At 37.9% G+C, this 21452-nt stretch overlaps 2 protein-coding genes across 2 annotated transcripts in view; both read right to left on the minus strand.

The window, feature by feature from the left end:
• Positions 1-21452, minus strand: part of LOC115730158 (tRNA-specific adenosine deaminase TAD2-like) — a 350880-nt gene that overhangs the window by 270918 nt on the left and 58510 nt on the right. The gene's annotated exons all lie outside the window — the stretch shown is intronic.
• Positions 736-9376, minus strand: LOC115733478 (TMV resistance protein N-like). Its single transcript, XM_048275582.1, has 4 exons — positions 8752-9376; positions 6915-8019; positions 6691-6822; positions 736-1533 (listed from the first exon to the last, which is right to left on the minus strand). Exons 1-4 carry the CDS (start codon positions 9219-9221, stop codon positions 736-738), a joined length of 2505 nt encoding a protein of 834 aa, XP_048131539.1. The 5' UTR covers positions 9222-9376.

The raw sequence follows: 21452 nt of genomic DNA on the forward strand, positions 1-21452 counted from the left end.
ATCTTATTCAAATCTTTGAAGCCTTTTTAAATAGGCAAGCGCATAACAAAAACAGCACCCTTTTTAAATAGGCAAGCGCATAACAAAAACAGCACCAAAATAGAATCCATAACAGTCATGATCTCCATAAATCAACTACTCCACTAACTCCTAAAAACAAGGACAACTAAGAAACAAATCAACGTGCAGAAAAAGAAAGACAACTTCAACAGCCTGAGTGGGAAGAAGAGCGATCGTGATGCTGAGCGTGGCGTCGGTGGAAGCTCGGGAATCTCTTGTAGTTGACGGCATTTTGATTTTGCAGCATCCAATTTGGACAAAATATCATGCTCATTGAGGGATGCAGGAATGGCCACGCCCCTACCCAAAAACACTTTTACCGAAGGGGGAAAACTGGAAAGATTCGTAAGAGCTCAGTGGTGTCGGATGGAAGATGAGCACAGTTGATGTTTGAAAGTGGCGTCGGTGGAGTTCGAATTTTGCCTATGGCAGAGAAAAGAAGATATAGCACAAATAACAATAATAAAAAAAAACTAAAAATAAAAAAATAGATAAATAGAAGAAAGAATTACAGAGTTTTTTACTTAAGATATAAAGTCAACTCGGGTAACAAGTTACCAGTTTTTTTTAGAGAAAAAGACGAGACGAAACAAGAAGGAAGAAGGCATTGTTATCAAGATCAGCTGAGTTTACTCACCTACGAATTGCTTTCTTAGCAAGTTTCCATCAATCCAACTACAAATGCAGCCAGCCTTGAGGGAGAATAAGCGTGTGCTTTCTCTTTGATCCTATTTCACTTTGTTCCTCAATACTAATCTGACAATCTTGGTGCATATGTGAACCCTCGGCTTCTTGAAATGTTGAGTCATGACCAACCTCATTAGCAAAGCTAGATTCATTAACAGATAGTGAAGTCTCGGCTTCTGGATATGTTGAGTCATTACCAACCTCATTATTAAAGCTAGATTCATTGGCAGATAGTTTCCTCGGCAGTTTTTTGGCACGATCTGGCAAGTCTTTCCAAGGGTCTGCTTTGCTCGAAGTATCTTCGTGCATAAGTGAACTCTCAGCTTCCGATATATTGAGTCGATGATCAAACTCGTAGAGGGACGGTGGATCTAGATGCACACCCTTTAAATCGTCCTCTTGTGACTTGGCTATTGTTCGGAATCCCCATTTTTTCACATAAGTTGTCAATACTGTAAGGCTAAATTGCACATAATTCCCATCAATGTGACCAAAATCAACTTCTCCCCACAAATCATACGGTGTGAAATACCGAAGCCAGATATCATCCGAATCCAAACACCAATAGGCATCTCCTTTTTTACCATCTCGCCTTTTGCCATTAACATGTGGTAAAATCTCAAACTGCGGACAATCATATTTGGCAACAACGAAACAGAGAGCCAATCCAAGAAACTTGTCATACAAGTCCTTTGAAGCCAAGAAAGATATGGAATCCTGTTTAATAGGATGGACCCACTCTGGCATCTCTCCACCACGGAGATAAATGTTCAAATCAGGAGGTATCTGTTACAAAGAGAAGTCGTTAGAAGGTACCCAAGTTTGTTACTAGTATCCATGTGGAAGAATTCAATTTGAATTTAGTAAGTAGCCCTAATTAATCCGATTTGGAAGTAGAACTCCATAAATGTTAGAAATTAAACTAAATTCATGAATGCTTTCGATTCAATGAATGAGTTGTCGATCGGTTGTCGACGACTGTTCGACTCCCAAGACAGATGCACAAACTAGTGCATAAATCAAGACTTGTCTTTATTGTAGTGTAGTTTTCAAGAGTCAATACTAGTTAAGTCTTTCAAGAGTATGTTCGTATTGCGATGTGTAGTTAATGTATGTATGTATGTATGTATGTATGTATGTATGTATGTATGTATGTATGTATGTATGTATGTATGTATGTATGTCGCGTCTGTTCATGTTTTTAGAGTAGATCAAGAGTCATATAACGAGCCTATACAAAGGCATGTATTGTAACCATTTTGGTATGAGTGAATCAAGATGAATACAAAAATATTGAAAAGCCATCTTCGGTCTCCTCTTCTTTCGTGAGTTATTTGTGAGTGTTTGTTGGTCACCTTCGATTTATCCCATCAATAATTAAGTAGGATTCAATGATCCTTGCTTGTGTTACTATACAAAGTCTCATGTGATCTTCATTCCCATAAAAGTGCAGTAGCCGCCTGACTTACATGCATGAAAGTGCAGAACTACTTTATATTTGTTTGCTTTCCTTAAGCCTACAATCTTGTATTTTCTGCTATTGCAAGAAATGAGCACACACTTGATCCAGCATATACTCGACTCGGCATCGATATGAGTGAGAGAAGAGAGAGAGTCTAACCTGGTATCCACTGTTTTGCAGTTGCAAGTAATCCCAATTATCTGCGCATAAATACGTCAAAGATGGACGACCTTACCAAAAAAAAAAAAAAAATACGTCAAAGATGGTGGAAGCTCGGGCGTCTTTTGTAATTGATGACAATTATAATTATCCAAAGGGACAAATGATCACGCTTACTGATGGATGGTGGAAGGCTAGTAATATTGTTCCCCGAGAGATTTAAATCTTTCAAGAGAGGAAAACATGAAAGATTCTCAAGAAACTTTACTTCGGATAGATTACATCCCGCAAGGTATAAAATGCGTAAATTTGGAAGTCCATTCGTCATGCACGGATCAGCTGAATCTGGAAACCTGCTTAACTTTGTGCAACCTTCAAGATTCAATTGTCTAAGTTTTTGCAACTTATAAATGCTAGACGGAAGACTTAGCAAGTCCTTGCAATAAGATAAAAACATTGTCTCCAAAGAGACAAGATTTTCTATTGATGCAGGAAGTTCTTTAATAGCGGTCTTTTCAAGATTAAGAAGACTTAGGCCTTCCAGTTTATGTGGAATATCAGGGAACCTTTCTAATTTTCTGCATACTCCAAGTTCGAGTTCCTGTAGATTTTTTGACTTGAGCTCTTTTGGAAGAACTCTAAGTTTAGAGCACTCCGATAAATCCAAGACCTGTAATCTGCCATGATCTGCCATGGACTCGTGGACTTCTACCAAGTTTTTGCAACCAGAGAGATCCAATTCCTCGAGATTTGGAGTACACGATATGTCGGGCGTGCAAACCAGCAACTTGCAGAAACTGAAATTCATGTACTTCAAATATTGGAAGTCCTGCAAAAACGGCGATATCAGCTTCGATAAACATTCTGGAAGGGACAAAAAGGGGCTGTTTTTGTAGGATGCCGTTGCTTCCCTATATTTAGAACCTGGAATTCCCTTTTGAGAATAGGTTGCCACTGAAGCAAATCCGGTATTGTATCTTTCACGAAATTATTACATTTGAGTTCGTCAATTGTAAAAATTGAGCAATTTGTTTACTTAATGTAGAGTTGATCTGCTGCAGAGTCCACATATATGCATTATGGTAGTTGTACATAGGCGGGGGAGTCAATCTCGTGAAATGATGGTAATTTAATATCGGATGCAATTCACGGTGTCCATGGTTTTATAATATTGATCATTAGTAATATCATAATTTATTTGTAGGGGCTTACGTTGATTTTTTTTTTTTTGGCCGGGGGGGGTGGTCTTGGGGGCTTACCTTGATTGAGGGTCATAAAATTGGCTACACAACACATGAGGGAGATTGGGTTTGTGAGGGAAAGGATATGGCACAATTAGTATTCAGGTTTCTGAGTAAATTTTTTAACCTAGTAATTAACTTTTCATTCAAAGTTACTATAAACTGATTTGGGGAGAATTAAAATCGTACTGAGAAGTTACTAAACACTTAAAAATTTTACCAGTACTCATACATACATACATACGTACGTACGTATTATCAAATTAGAGTTAACTCTTATCACTTTAAATTTTAGAAATTATTTGAAAGAATTTAAAATATAGAGATACACAATATAGAAAAGTTCACAGATAAAATTGTGTTAACAAGTATGAAAATGATAGATTAAATCCCAATAAAAATCCCAAGTCGGTGTGCACATTTACCCCTTACTAATTTTTTTTTATAACCGAGGTTTCCCACGTGCAATGGACTATTCCTCGGGGTGGTGGGGGTATGAGTACCAATGCCATCGGTTAAGTTCCTCAAGACGCGGCCGGGGAGATTCGAACCCGGGACCTCATCGGTTTAACTGTCTAAGGCCCGGGGATCTCACCAACTCGCCCAACGCCTCATTGGCACCCATATTAATTTTCGTCTCATGAAAATCCTAAACTAGAATGACTATGACACATTTATCCCAAGTTAATTTTCATCTAACAAAAAATCATAAACTGATAATTCTCACCCAAATCTTCCCTTCGGTAGCAGACGAAAATTAGTTTGGGATAAAATTGTGTCGCATGTCATGCATGTGACAATCATAAAATTCAAGTGAAGTGTCATGAGGCGAGCATGTGAGTGTAGGGAACATAACAAAATTATGCCACGCGTCATGCGATGTGACAATCATAGAAGTATAGTGAAGTGCCATGTGGTGAGTGCGGATGTGGCCACATGACAAAACATTCCACGGGTAATGTCATGTGGCAATCATAAAAGCAAAGTGAAGTGTCGCATGACGAGCATAGGAATGAAGACTCTGCTAGGCCTGGCTTTAACTATATATCATAGATGAACGGGATTGCGTAAAATTTACTGAACTTTAAAATTTTATTGAATTCATGCAAAGCCAATCAAGCCAACTTTGAAAAACATTCCAATGGAAATAAAAATTTTATTTTGTATGCTCAATTAAAAATCTGGCTCTGACTTTCCATTAGGAAATTAGCGCTATGGCCGTCTTGCATCACTTATATTAATTTAGTTGTGCACACGATACACATATTACTGGCAAAGCTCCTAATAAGTACTCTATTTTATGTCCACTTAGAAGTGTTCCTCCTTGAGAATTGATGTAAGCAATAAACAATGCCTTGTTTTACAGGATGATGCATTCAAACCTTCCACCGAGCTAATTTTATTGATGCGGGACAAATCCCCCGCGCTTAGGCTCTATCACTTGATGACTATGTGGCCTACCACTCAACCGGCTACTCCTTGGGTAGGTTGGTCATATTTTTGCTTCCTTCTTTGTTCGATCACTATACAAATTTTTAGTAAAACAAAAATTTTATGCGTAAACAACCGATGGCAAATTGCATTTTGAATTTCTTCACTAGGTAGATTTGACCTAATTTTGAAATATATCTATGTTGATAGTTAGAGTTATTAGGTTTAGGAAGTATGTAAACCTTAATCTATACATGTATCGGGTGAGAGATTGAAAATTAGATATAGTCAAATCAAAACGCTAATGAATATTGATTAGATGTCGGCCACGTCTCCGCTATGTGGCAATCAAAAAGCCAAGTGAAAGTGTTACGTCGTGAGCATCGGAGTGACTATTTTATGTATAATCAGTTAAAGTTAACATTCTATCACGATGAACTTTTCCCAAAAATTAAGAAACTTTCAAATTTTTTTGAAGTCATGCAGAGACAACGAAACGAATTTTGGAAACCATTATGTAAGAAAAAAATATATAATTCAACTCAAAATCTGGGTCTCCCTTTAGATTAAGAAACTAGTGGAAACTACTAAATCCCTAATTATATCGGATTACGTGTAAACACGGTACATGCATTCTTGGAATATTTTATCACATCTATTTGGAAATTCTGCAACTAACAATGCCTTGCTTTGGTAGTCCGGTGCATTCCAACCTTCGATCGAGCTAATTCTATTGATGCGGAACAAATACGGCCGTCAACCTATGTGCATTGGGTATGGTAAGGCTCCATCACTTGACGACTACTTTGAGCTGAAGCTGCTATGATTATGATATTTGATTCGCCACGTTCAAATCAAGCGCTTGACCATTCAGCTAGCGACTCCTTAGATGATTTTACTTTTATACACAAGATCAACAGGCTCATTCTTCGTGTTTTTGTTTTCTTTATATGCAATCTCATCATACCATTTTTCTATAAAATAAAAAGGGTTATATGTAAATAACCGACACAATCGGAGTGAAGTTAAATAGCTTACTTACACTAGCACATTTGCACATGCTAACTCCATCTATATTACAATATACAATAAGAAAGACGTCCTACTTTTAAGGAACTTTGAATCTTCTGTTATTCCTTCTATCACTTATACTCAATTACATATTTTATAAATACTATCGCCATGGACAGACACATGAAATAGGTTATTCTATTTTATCTCTCGCAACTTTCAATATCGCAATTTGAATTTTCTCTTGATGCAATGACCTTCACAATAAATTTTCACATCCTGAAATGCCTTTCTCTTATGCGTATATTTATAAGATTTCTTTGTGTGGTCCAATTATTTCTAATAAAGTTCATCATGCTTGATTTTTCAAATGCCAATTTTGTCGCACGTAAAATGTTGCTGCGAGTAATTAAGAGTCATTTTGAAAGAGAAGCGGTTTCTAAAATATAGGAACACCACTACTCCTGTGTAAGAGTATATATAATACACAAATAAACTCACCCCCAATGGTTTTCGCCTTGTTGTCATCCCGCCTCTGGGCATTTCAAGTCCCACCAATTTATTTGAACCAGAGGAAAATTCTGGAATCCGGGGACCACCAGGCCATTCCAACCATCCGAGCCAATTTGGAAGACGCACAGGACCTTGGAAAGAAACATTTCGCAGAATGAGCAATCTCAGCCTTCTCAGCTTTGTAAAAGCATCATGACCAATAGATATCTTTACTGGCACAAGTGGCTTCAACACTATGGCCTTTACGTCACAATCTCCCCGCATGTACAAGAATTTTTAGGTTATGCATGTTCAGTAATTTGAGTCAAAAGATGAGAATTGGAGGTTTTGAGCTTATGTGCAAGTCTTACCATGTCGTGTGACGTAACATCAAGAACATCCTCATACAGCCATAGTCTGCTGCGTCTCTTGAGATCGACGGATTCTTGGTTCACGATATCTTTACCCATCAATTGAATCAAGTCATGCACTTGTATGTATCCGAACTCGGTTCTTATCAAGGACCTCTCGGTGAGAATCTGTAATCCTATTACCGCATTAAGGTCACAACTATCAAGAACTTTCTTAACGTGATCAAAATCCCATCCCTTAAAGAAGCAGGCAATGTGGAGAAAAATCTCTTTCTCATTTGCCTCTAGTCCGTCATAACTTATTTTGAGCACATCATTGATGTCTTTCGTAGGAATTCTAGAAAGGCCGTCTAGCACACTTTCCCATTCATCTTGTCTTCTACCACATAAGAAGGAACCCAACACCTCAAGTGCTAAAGGAAGGCCTTTAGCATGATCCAAAACACCATCCACAAGATCTTCCCTTATTTTTAATTTGTGGTGCGGAGGAAAAGCATGCTTACTAAGCAGCTCATGAGCTTCACCGTTATCCAGTGCTTTAACTTCATACAGATGATCCCAATCTAACCTGGGAGTCGGCAAATGGCTATCTCTTGTTGTAACAAGGATCCTACTCCCATTGCCAAACCAATTGATTTTCCCCGCTAAAGCACGTAACTGGTTCAAGTGATCCACATCATCGAGGATGACAAGAACTCTTTTGTGACGGAGTCTTTGTTGTATTAGACTAATACCTCTAGCGACATCGGACACCTCTAATCTTTCCTGCAATAATAGTGCATCCTTTAGTAATTGTTCTTGCAAAGTAACTAAACCCATGCAATCCTTTGATCTTTCTCGAACATTTGCCAGAAAACTTGAACCGTCAAATTGTCTGGAAATATCATTATAAATGGCTCTCCCTAAAGTTGTTTTTCCGATACCTCCCTGTCCCCATAATCCCACCATGAGAACTTCATCTTTAGACTCAAGGTTTAACATTGATTTCACCTCAGCCACTCGTGACTCTATCCCAACCGGATAGTCAGCAACATGTAAAGGTGTTTGGCTTAGGCGAGTTGAGATGTTCCTCACAATATCTTGTATAAGCTTCGACTCATCATCTCTGGCAAAAACGAAGAAAGAAGTTTTTAGCATCATTTTAGCAATTGGAATAAGCAAATAACGAGCAATCACCAGCGAAGAGTGACAAAGCAGTGCATCTCATTTTCAGATAATTACAACCAAAAGAAAATGTATTCCCACCGAGTTAAATTTAAACTCCGAGAGCTCCACACCAATCAAAACATGTGTCCGTCTACTTGAATTATCCATGTTCTTTTGCTTTAGACATGACGATTCACTTATTTTTTGTTTTGACTCTCATGTGATTTTGGACTTTGAACGATGGTTAAGATTTTGATTCCAAAACCATTAAATTCCCCGAAAGCACGATATTATTGTTTTACATGGCCTGCACACGCTAATTAATCCTGTACGAAATGAGGTAAGGGAAATAACGCTACTTAACATTCTGTCCATTTGGCAAACAAGTTTGAACATTCTATTTTGATCAAATGAATCAATAAATTTTTCAGCCGATGAAGTGCTAGTGTCCATTTTTAATTATTGGAAAAGCCACGTGTCTGTTTTATGGATAGCCACGTGATTTTTCGAACTCAAAATGCCACCTGTAACTAGTTTGTGAAATGGTTGGCCAAAATCGAAAATCTATAGAACTCAAAGTGACTAAAATGAAACGTGAAGACCTCAAATAGCCCATAACTAAATAAATAAAAAATTATCACACTCGTAAAGTATAGTTTCATATACAAAAGATGGAACTCTTTCTACTTACCCATCATTCAAAGTCCACCCGGACAAGCTACCGGCATGCCGAAGGGCTTCCTTCCATCTCTCCATTTCCTTCGAATCCTTTCTGTGCTTAGACTCATGCTTAGCTAGGCCTCGTGCATAACTCGCTCTTCCCCCTCTCACTTCTTTTGGGTCTACTTTATAAAACACTGGTAGAACGATGAGGTCATTTTGCTCCTTGCACTCCATAATCTTGGCCACCTCTTCCAAGCACCACCATGAGGAAGTGTAATCCTCAGAGAAAATGCTGATTGCGATGCGCGATTCTTCGATGGCTTTCAGGACCATCGATATATCCTGCCCCTTCCTCAGTTCTTCGTTATCTCGAAAAGTGTGTATTCCATTCCAGACTAGCGCGTTATAGAGATGGCCAGCGAAGCTGTTACGCACGTCCGTACCTCTAAAACTCAAGAAGACCGCGTATGGCCCGGTGGATTTCGATGAAGAAGCCATTGGAACGATGGAGTTCAACAATCAAGAACAGACAGTGAGCTTGAGATTTGATGCAGTGTTTTCAAGTGGCTCGTTCACCACTTGATCTTCTTGTTGATTGATTCTTATACTACAGGACAGAGACTTTGGAAAATGGGAGTGGCTAAGGATGGACCAAGACAGGTAATGGTGTGAACACAGAGACTTTTTCCACTGAAAGACCGCGTACCGCCGCGTTGATTGAGAGATATCTAAAGGTGTGAACACAGGGACTTTTTTCACTGAAGACCGCGTGGGCCGACAAAAGCTAGTCGTGGGCTGATAAAAACAACTTTGCTGGCTTCCTCGAAATTTCATCCCCAACCTCTGAGAAGTTGTTTTCACCTTGCTAAATAATAATCTACCACATGACCCACTCAAGAGACATGTAATTACCAGAAATATCCCAATCAAGTGATCTATTAATAATTGTGGAACTATTCGGACTGTCCTTCGGTCTTTCTGCACAATCAAGTGTACCAGCCAAAAAAATAATAGATCTATTAATAATTATAGAAATGGCTGACGAAAAAAATAATAAATCTATTAATAATTATAGAAATGGCCGACGAAGGTATTACGCATCTTCTCTCTGAAACTCAAAAAGACATCGTAAGGCCTGTGGATTTCGATGAAGAAGCCATCGGTATAATGGAGTTCAACCATAAAAAACGACCGTGAGCTTAAGATTTCATAACAGGTTTTTTTAAGTAGCTCGTTCACAACTTGATCTTCTTGTCGATTTATTCTTGTATATTAGAGGACAGCAATGCACGACTTTTTTACTGAAGTCCGTGGACCACCGTCTTACTCGGAATCTCGAATATGCTGAGCGAAACAAGCTTGTTTGTGGCCGACAAAATTATTGTACGGATGGACAAACAACTCTAGGGTGGTGGACATTCGTGATCTTGGTCGTGGGCTCACTCATAAAACAACTTTAGTTTTTTCCTTGCTATATAGTAATTTACCCTATGACCACTCAAAGACATATATAATCCCACGCACAATCAGGTGTGCAAGCAAATAGTAAAATTAGATCAATAATAGTGGAAATTTGGAAAAACATGGCGCTCATATATGAATCAAGACAAGTTAATAGGCGTGAACACATGGACGTTATCTTCACTATTGCGTTGTTGGGATTCTCTGACAGACACAAGCTTGTCTGTGGCTGACAAAAGTAGTGGGAGAAACAGCTTTGGGGTGATGGATTCTTGTCATCTGGTCATAGGCTTAGTCAGAAAAACTTCGCTGGCTTCCCCGAAATGGCTATCCCTAATCCCCATCTCTGAGTAGTCTCTTCTTCGCCAAGTAACAATTTAACACATGATCACTCGGACGACATGTAATACGTAGGATAATAATATTTTCTAATGGGCAGAGGTTGTGGCTCACTTCATCTTAGCCACATCATTACAACATAGGAAAAAGAAAATATTAAAAAAAGTCAATTTTTTCGTTAGTTCAAATTGACAAAGTTAAAGGAAGGATTCGATTGCATCAATTTAAAAAGTTTTAAGACTTAGATATATTTATTTTTTTTATAAATTTTAGGAGTCAATTACACTCTTATAACAAGTTTAGGGCCTCCAGCACATGTGTCTCTTTTTTGTAATTTTTAGCCTATTAAGGGTATGTTTGTTTCACGAAAAATGAGCAATTTAGAAAATATTTTCCAAAATGCGATTGCTTATTTCGCTTAGAAAAATGAATAAATGAAATTTTTTTCATCACTTGTGAAAATAGTTAGGCATATATTGTTATTGATAATGAAAACACTCTCCATTGTCTAATTTTTCTAAACAATATAAGCAATCACCTTTTGAAAAATATTTTCCAAATTGCTTATTTTCTATAAGATACAAACCCTAAGTTTGTATTTTGTTTTATCTTTTATTATGTTTTTTCAACTTTTACCTTTTTTTATTGCTGAATGGACCTTCGGCAAGCCAAGTCGGTTTCAATATTAAGAAAGAATGTCATATCAAATTTCTGGTCATATAGATCGAAATTATCACTTAAGTGATTGTATTTCAAAAAATTGGTACTTAAATGATCCGATGAAAACTTTTGGCATTACTGGAGCGCGGTACATAACTTTTAATGCTTATGGGATTCTTTTTTCCATCTATTCCATGAGAAAATTAAGAATCAAACTCGTCGATGTGGTGCAATTGTATCCTTTAACAGGAATATTTGCTTATCTTAGTCCTAAACTCGAACCTTTTATTAGATCTCTGCATTCGGATAATGGATATTTAATGCATTTGAATTAAACAAAGGTTGTTTGCATTGAATTAAACAGAGGGCTCGGCAATGAACTTCTTCATTTTGGATGGATGGCTCGACATGCGAGATGAACTAGAATTCAAAACCGAAGAATCGTGGGAGTCGGTTTCAATTTCACGATAGCGCCATTGGACCCGGCTTTAACATTACGGAGTTGGATATGGTTCCAAGATAGTGGAATCAGTCCGGACTCCATGCTGTGGAGTTAGATATGAGTCGGCCAAGTTGGATGTCGATTGAAAGAGTTGTGGAAGTTTGGATAAAAAAATTTGAAGATGAGGATTAGATGAGTCAAGGCCGGCCAAGAGAGTAGACTGCTACGGAAAAAAACAACCCGTTTTTTTAAGAGGGTTTTTGGATTATACAAAAATCAAACATGGTCAAACACTCGTTTGAAAAGATTGATGAGCTGGCCAGGAATGAAGTAAGAGGGGAAAAAAGAGGGAGAGGGTCATTTGGTGATTGATTTGAGGAAACTGTGTCGGTGGATGGCTTTCGGTGGCTGGGGAATTCAAAAGGGGAGATTTGAGTGAGGGTTGGAAAGTAAACCAAAATCAGAATCAGACAAGATTAGAAAGCGTGGAAGATCCGCTTCTCACGCTACTTTTACCTTCGCCTTCATCCACCCAAAAAGAATTCATCTTTCTACCGTTTCGTTCGTGCATATAACTCCTGTTTTATTCACAGGCAACTTAGTTAGATTAAACCATATTGGTGATCAAAAGTAATCATAAATACACAATAAAACTTCTAGATGGCATATTAGATGATTATTGCATCACAAGATTAGTTAAGAATTTATAATTAATCCAGCTTCATCTAGTGTGGTATTGATCTTTGTCGCCTAAATTAGGAAACTCGTACTTAGTATTCACTTAAGTGCACGTTAATTTCAATGCATAGCTCATAGGGATCCTATCTCGGAACTCAATAACGAGGCATTAAATAATATAGTTGGATACGATTCCTGTTATTTCTTTTCTCATGCTCACGGGGATCCCAACCCGGAACTTAATAACGCGGCATTAAATAATGTGGCTGGATGCAATCCCAGTTATTTCTTTCCTCATCTTTTACTTTATTTTTCCATTATTTAATTGGATCTGTATTTGTATGTTTTGAGTATCCATAAATTGATTATTATTTACATTTCCATTTCTTCTTAGAAAACCAAAAAAAAAAAAAAATTTGCATGCAAAGCCTTTTATAAAAGAAGAGGTACCATAACCAGAATTATATTTCTATTGCATAATCAAGTCTTTGAATCTACGAATCTTTAGTTCGTAGAAATAAACAGTCTCTCGCATTTTATTGGGCTCATAACTCTAGTGGGGACTTTAAATAAAATAATCAAATCATTGATGAGAAATCAATTTGCTTTTGGTGGAGTTTTTAAAAGTCTGTAGAGATCTCATTCTGCAAGGACGATCCATCTTGAATTGCGTCGGTGCTCAAGAAGCTAGAATCCTCTATTGGAAGCGTTCCAGCCTCGTTGGGGCGTTCGCAAAATTTGGGGTATCTTTATCTCCGTGCAAAATGGACACTTTGGTGCTCTCCCTTTATGTATCTTCAGCTTGGAGAGGGGAGTATCGGGACATAGCCACGACCCACGAGGACATTTTTACAGCAAAGCGTCATGGCTAACTACCGCAAATAAGTGTTCTTTCCTTGGATAATTTGCCACGAAAAGTCACCTATTGGGTGATAAACGTAATGTTCAAGCATGTGTACGAGGTAAAATTTTGAATTTGAAACTCGAAGAATTTGTCACTTTTTCGCCCATTCTTTGAGCTTCGCTATCTCTAGCTGCTTTGAACGACAAGTGGAGCTCACGAACACTATTGAAGTATGGTCTCACATTGCTTGACAACAAGTCCTAAATATCTCTCTATATTTATGTAGTCTCTCTTTACATATCAAATTTGAAAAAATAGAAAAAGAGAAATTTCACCGACATGAAATAAGGCTAAAATAAACGCCGTACCAACTTTGAACAGCAAGATTCAAGCCTGTGAGTCTCGAGTTGCGAACAATCAATTCTAAGTCGTTATGTTGAATTGCTCTCAACAAAGTTATCTCTTTTGGACTGGCCTTCTCTATAGAACTTTGGAAAAACTTGGCGCTCAAATATTGACCAAGATAAGACAATAGGTGTGAACACACGGACTTATCTTCACCAACGCGTTATTGGGATTCTCTGACGGACACAAGCATGTCTGAGGCCGACAAAAGTAGTGGAGAAACAGCTTTGGGGTGGTGGATTCTCGTCATCTGGTCATAGGCTCTCACTAGTGGGAAAAACTTTGCTGGCTTCCACGAAATGGCTATTCCTATCCCCCACCTCTGAGTACTCTTCGTTACCAAGTAATAATTTAACGCAGGACCACTCGGACCACATATAATATGTATGACAATAGTACTTTCTGATGGGCGGGGCTCACTGCTCACGAAGTCTTAGTCACGGCATTACCTAGAAAACATTAAAAAATAAAAAATAACGTCGATTTCTTCGTTAGTCCAAATTGAAAGAAGGGCCCGATTGCATTAATTTGATAAGTTTTATGACTTGAATACATGTTTTATAAATTTTAGAATTCAATTGCACTCTCATAACAAGTTTTAGGACCTCTAGTGCATCTGTCCTTTTTTTTTTCTTGAAATTTTTAGCTTTTTTATTTTTTAAAATCTAATTAAGTTTTTATTTTTTGTATTTTATTATTTTTTCAACTTTTAGTCTTTTTTTATTGTTGACTAGACCTCCAGCGAGCCATGTTGGCTTCAAATATTGACAAAAAATGTCACGTTGAATTTCCAGTCAAGTAGATCGGAGTTAGCACTTAAGTGATTGTATTTCAAAAGAATTAGTACTTAAGTGATCCGACGGAAACTTGTGACACTAAAGTGAGTGCGGTACACTAGGGGTGAGCAAATCAGACCGACCAGATAGGACTGGTGGTCCGGTTCCCGGGCCCGTAGGGTGGTGGTCTGGCTCTCGATCCTTAAAATTGGAACCAGTGGTCGGTCAGTCCAATTCCCAGGTTCCAGGGGTACAGGATCGGACTTGACTCGATCAATTTTAATTATTATTTTTTTAAAATTAATAAACGTAACCATATATTTTATTTAATGTTTCCCTTCTTTCTTGGAGTTTGATGAATTAAACATGGTCACTGTACTCATGATAAACATTTTGGCTCAAGTTTGCCTTTGCAAGAATTCAACGATAATGTTTGGTCCTGCAACTTGACCTCTGGATAGTTTCAGGTAGTTTGAGTCTTTTTTTTTTCTCTCTAAAAAAACGGAGAATGCATGCGGTAGGAGTCGATAGCAAGGTGAACATTTAGAATGATGGATGATGACTGGCGATAATATTTTAGTTATGCCTATTGACAATTCTGTTGTTTCCGGAGTTGAGTGGTTTATAGGACTTATCCTAGGTTAAATCAATAAGAATTTTGTCATGCCCCTATATACGATTTTCTTAAACTTCAACGTGACTTCGCACTTTATCTGCAAGTAATGTATACCGGTAGCCGGGCAGTCCGGTTTACGGTTCCTGGGTGTACTTTGGGTCACCATCCAACTTACTGCAGTTTGGGACCAAAAGGGATAAAATAAAATTCTACAGTTTATTAATGATTCGATTGGACCGCTTGAGAATTGGACCGGATTGACTGTTCGGTATGATTCCTAGTTTCTAAAATTGGAAATCGAGATCACCAGTCCAGTTCCCGGTTCTTGAGGGGAATCGAGTCGAACCGGAAATCGTTCACCCCCTACCGTACACAACTTTTAATACTTCTGGGATATTCTTTTCCATTTATTCTATGAGAAAATTAAGAATCGAGCTCGCCGATGTGGTGCGATTGGATCCTTTAATAGAAATATTTGCTTATCTTAGTCCTAAACTGGAACTTTTATTATATCTCTATGTTTTGATAATGGGGACATTTAATGCATTTGAATTAAACGAAGCATGTTTGCATCAAATTAAACAGGGGGCTCGGCTATGAACATCTTCATTTTGGATCGGCCGATGGATGGCTTGACATGCGAGATGAACTAGAATTCAAAACTCAAGAATCATGGGAGTTGGCTCGAATTTCATGATAGCGCCATTGGACCCCGGCTTCAACATTGCGGGATTGGATATGATTCCAAGATAGTGGGATCAGTCCTAACTCCTTGTTGTGGAGTTCCATATGAGTCGAGCAAGTTGGATCTCGAATGCAAGAATTGTGGAAGTTTTGATAAAAAATTTGAAGATGAGGATTAGATGAGTCAAGGCCGGCCAAGAGAGCGGACTGTCACGAAAAAGATAATCCATTTTTTGAAGAGGATTTTTGGATTATACAAAAGTCAAACATGGTCAAACACTCGTTTGAAAAGATTGATGAGCTGGCCAGGAATGAAGTAGAGGGGAAAAAAGAGGGAGCGGGTCATTTGGTGATTGACTTGAGGAAAATGTGTCGGTGGATGGCTTTCTCACGCTATGTTTACCTTCGCCTTCATCCACCCAAAAAGAATTGATCATTCTACCGTTTCGGACATGCATATAGCTTTACTTAGTTCAGAACCATTCAATTAGCTCTTGTTTTATTCACAAGCAACTTAGTTAGATTAAACCATATTGGTAATCAAAAGTAATCATAAATACACAATAAAAATTCTAGATAGCATATTAGATGATTATTGCATCACAAGATTAGTTTAGAATTCATAATTAATCTGGCTTCATCTAGTGTGGTATTGATCTTTGTCACCTAGATTAGGAAACTCGTACTTAGTATTTACTTAAGTGTTAATTTTAATGCATAGCTCATAGGGATCCTATCTCGGAACTCAATAACGAGGCATTAGATAATATGGCCGGATACGATTCCCGTTATTTCTTTCCTCATGCTCACGGGGATCCCAACCCGGAACTTAATAACGAGGCATTAAATAATGTGGTTGGATGCGATCCCAGTTGTTTCTTTCCTCATCTTTTACTTTATTTGCCATTAGTTAAATGGATCTGTATTTTTTTTTTAGTATACATAAATTGATTATTATTTACATTTCCATTTCTACTTAGAAAACCCCAAAAAATAAATTGCATGCAAAGCCTTTTATAAAAGAAGAGGTACCATAACGAGAATTATATTTCTATTGCATAATCAAGTCTCCGAATCTACGAATCTTTAGTTCGTAGAAGTAAGCAGTCTCTCGCATTTTATTTGGCTCCTAACTCTAGTGGGGACTTTAAATAAAATAATCAAATCATTGATGAGAAATCAATTTGCTTTTGGTGGAGTTTTTAAAAGTCTGTAGAGATCTCATTCTGCAAGGACGATCCATCTTGAATTGTGTCGGTGCTCAAGAAGCTAGAATCCTCTATCGGAAGAGTTCCAACTCGTTGGGGCATTCGCAAAATTTGAGGTATCTTTATCTCAGTGCAAAATGGACACTTTGGTGCTCTCCCTTTATGTATCTTCAGCTTGGAGAGCCAAGTATCGGGACATAGCTAGCCACGACCCACGAGGACATTTTTGCAGCAAAGCGTCATGGCTAGCTACCGCAAATAAGTGTTCTTTCCTTGGATAATTTGCCACGAAACGTCACCTGTTGGGTGATAAATGTAATGTTCAAGCTTGTGTACGAGGTAAAATTTTGAATTTGAAACTTGAAGAACCTGTCACTTTTTCTCCCATTCTTTGAGCTTCGCTATCTCTAGCTACTTCGAACGACAAGTGAAGCTCACAAACATTATTGAAGGATGGTCCCACATCGCTTGACAGCAAGTCATAAATATATCTTTATATTTATGTAGTCTCCCTTTACTTATCAAATTTGAAAAAATAGAAAAAGAGAAATTTCCCCGATATGAAATGAGGCTAAAACAAACGCCATACCAACTTTTCACAGCAAGATTCAAGCATGTGAGTCTCGAGTTGCGAACAGGCAATACCAAGTCATTATGTTGAATTGCTCTCAACGAAGTTGTCTCTGTTGGACTGGCCTTCTCTATAGAACTTTGGAAAAACATGGCGCTCAAGTATTGACCAAGATAAGTCAATAGGTGTAAACACATGGACTTATCTTCACCAACGTGTTGTTGGGATTCTCTGACGGACACAAGCATGTCTGTGGCCGACAAAAGTAGTGGAGAAACAGCATTGGGGTGGTGGATTCTCGTCAGCTGGTCATAGGCTCACTAGTGGGAAAAACTTTGCTGGCTTCCACGAAATGGCTATTCCTATCCCCCACCTCTGAGTAGTCTCTTCGTCACCAAGTAATAATTTAACGCAGGACCACTCAGACCACATATAATATGTATGACAATAGTACTTTCTGATGGGTGGGGCTCACGGCTCACGGCGTCTTAGCCACGGCATTACCTAGAAAATATTTAAAAATAAAAAATAACATCAATTTCTTAGTTAGTCCAAATTGACGAAGTTGAAGGAAGGGCTCGATTATATTAATTTGATAAGTTTTAAGACTTGAATACACTTTTTTTTTATAAATTTTAGAATTTAATTACATTCTCATAACAAGTTTTAGGACCTCTAATACATATGTTCCTTTTTTTTCTTGAAATTTTTAGCTTTTTTATTTTTTAAAATCTAATTAAGTTTTTATTTTTTTTGTCTTTTATTATTATTTTTTTCAACTTTTAGCCTTTTCTATTGCTAACTAGACCTCCAACGAGCCATGTTGGCTTTAAATATTGATAAAAAAAATGTCACGTTGAATTTCCAGTCAAGTAGATCGGAGTTGGTATTTAAGTGATTGTATTTCAAAAGAATTGGTACCTAAGTGATCCGATGCAAACTTGTGGCACTAAAGTGAGTGTGGTACACTAGGGGTTAGCAAATCGGATTGACTAGACAAGACTGGTAGTCCGGTTCCCAGTTCCAAAGGGTGGTGGTCTGGCTCCCGATCCTTAAAAATGAAACCGGTGGTCGGCCGGTCCAATTCCCGGTTCCGAGGGTACAAGACCGGACCGGACCGATCAATTTTAATTATTATTTTTTTAAAATTAATAAACGTAACCCTAGATTTTATTTAATGTTTCCCTTCTTTCTTCTAGTTTGATGAATTAAACATGGTTACTGTATTCATGATAAACGTTTTGGCTCAAGTTTGCCTTTGCAAGAATTCAATGATAATGCTTGATCCTGCAACTTGACCTCTGGATAGTTTCAGGTAGTTTGAGTCTTTTTTTTTTCTCTCTAAAAAAACGGAGAATGCATGCTGTAGGAGTGGATAGCAAGGTGAAAATTAAGAATGATGGATGATGATTGGTGATACTATTTTAGTTATGCCTATTGACAATTCTGTTGTTTCCGAAATTGAGTGGTTTATAGGACTTATCCTAGGTTAAATCAATAAGAATTTTGTCATGCCCATGTATGTGATTTTCTTAAACTTCAACGTGACTTCGCACTTTATCTACAAGTAATGTATACCGGTAATCGGGCAATCCGATTCGTGATTTCCTGGTGTACTCCGGATCACCATCCAACTTACTGGAGTTTGGGATCGAAAGGGATAAAATAAAATTCTACTGTTTATTATCGGTTCCATTAGGCTGCCCGGGAATTGGATCGGGCCAACCGTTCGGTCTGATTCCCAGTTCCGAAAATTGAGAATCGGGATCACCGGTCCAGTTCTCGGTTCTTGAGGGGAATCGAGCTAGACCGGGAATCGCTCACCCCTTCTGTACACAACTTTTGATACTTATGGGATATTCTTTCCCATTTCTTCTATGAGAAAATTAAGAATCGAGCTCGTCGATGTGGTGTGCTTGGATCCTTTAATAGAAATATTTGCTTATCTTAGTCCTAAACTCGAACTTTTATTATATCTCTATATTTAGATAATGGGGACATTTAATGCATTTGAATTAAACGAAGCATGTTTGCATCGAATTAAACAGGGGGCTTGACTATGAACATCTTCATTTTGGATCGGTCGATGGATGGCTTGACATGCGAGATGAACTAGAATTCAAAACTCAAGAATCGTGGGAGTTGGCTTGAATTTCATGATAGCGGCATTGGACTTGGCTTCAACACTGCGGGGTTGGATATGATTCCAAGATAGTGGGATCAGTCCTAACTCCTTGCTGTAGAGTTACATATGAGTCGAGCAAGTTGGATCTCGAATGCAAGAATTGTGGAAGTTTTGACAAAAAATTTGAAGATGAGGATTAGACGAGTCAAGGCCGACCAAGAGAGCGGACTGTTACGAAAAAAAAAAAAAAACAACCCATTTTTTGAAGAGGGATTTTGAAGGAGCAAAATGCGGTCAAGAGAATTGGATTACACGAAAATGAAACATGGCCAAACACTCACAGAGGCACCGTGGTTGATGACCAAAACACAGAGCAAACAAGGCGATCTGGAGTTTGAAAAGATTAATGAGCTGGTCAGGGATGAAAAAAGGAGGGAGGGAAAAGAGGAAGAGGTTCATGTGGTGATTGATTTAAGGAAACTCTGTCCGTGAGAGTTGGAAAGTAACAAAAGATCAGAATCAGACAAGTTCAGAAACTGATCTAATGCATGCCCCGGAGCTACTTGAATGCAACAGACTCCAAATTTATCATTTGCACAGCCATAATATGCTTCCTTTTATACCGAAAATTGGCTAACAGTCATCCAAACATTTATGAACAAACAAAACTTTACAAAAACCAAATTTAATTTCATTATGAAAACCAACAAATGTACCAATGATCGATAATGCTGCTGCACACATTATGCGTACTTCACATGAAACATAAAGGGAGCATGCTGAAAATTTCTCTGCAACTTCTGCAGACGGAAGTCCAGTCCTCCGCCTCCGTTCAAGAACATCAGTGAGCTTCCATTTTTGCACGTCTTCTTGCCTAGGAAATCGCAAGGAGAAACATAAGCAAACAATACCAACCTTAGGAGCTTGTCAGATCGAAAGTTTTGCTCCAAGTGTAGTTTCAACATAAATTTAGGAAATGCATTTCATGAAAAATGTTTTCTCCTTCATGTTTTTTTTTTCCTGTTACTCCTGCTTAACGTTGGAGTCCTATAGTTTATCTTTGAATCGCTGCATCTCTTACTGTCGTTTCCTTGTTCCTCAGTGTCAAGAGGAGAGCAATAGTAATGCAAAATAACAAATAGTTAACCGAAGCAAATAATAGCAACACAACTCTAACCCGTCTATTTCCTCTTCAAATTGCCTCTTTCGTATCTGCTCCATGTTTTGACTATACTTTCAACTGCATGAGGTCATGATCCCACCGGAAGAACCACTCTCTCCAAGATAGAATCATCCATGCACCTTATTCGGAAATTTCAATTCTTTCTTCAAATACCCACAACACCAAGAGTCTAAGAGAAGATCTTATTCGTGAAGCATGGAAAACATTCTTTGCTCCCCAATGCCAAGGTGTCAACATTGTTTGAAGAACATTCTCCTTACTATTAGTATTCGCTCTAACTTCTAGTACTCAATCATTATAATCTTGTGTGAAATTGCAGTTACCCTCCCTGTACTTGAGATTTTGCAAAGTCTCTTAACTTGCTTCCTATAACTTTAGAATTTTGCATCTCATCTCACTATGCCTTTTTAATCAATAGAGGTGAAGGCACCATAATAGCTCGCTCTCATGTAATTTAAAGCAATATATATATATATATATATATATATATATAGACACACACACACATACTCGGAATGCTCTGTAAATTTATAATCTGTTGAGACAATCATGTACGATTTAACAAATTCAAGCATGCAATAGAGCGTAGCCTGCGAGCGTTGAACATTTTGGTCCAACATCTTGTGACGGCTTTATTTCTTTTCAATAAAATAAATTCCCCTGTTCTCTCTCTCTCTCTCATTGAAGCTTATTCTTTGACTGTTTTCGGTCCAAAATTCTGACAGGGAACAATCGCA

Source organism: Rhodamnia argentea, chromosome 3 (assembly GCF_020921035.1).
Source record: "Rhodamnia argentea isolate NSW1041297 chromosome 3, ASM2092103v1, whole genome shotgun sequence".
Classification (NCBI taxonomy): Eukaryota; Viridiplantae; Streptophyta; class Magnoliopsida; order Myrtales; family Myrtaceae; genus Rhodamnia; species Rhodamnia argentea.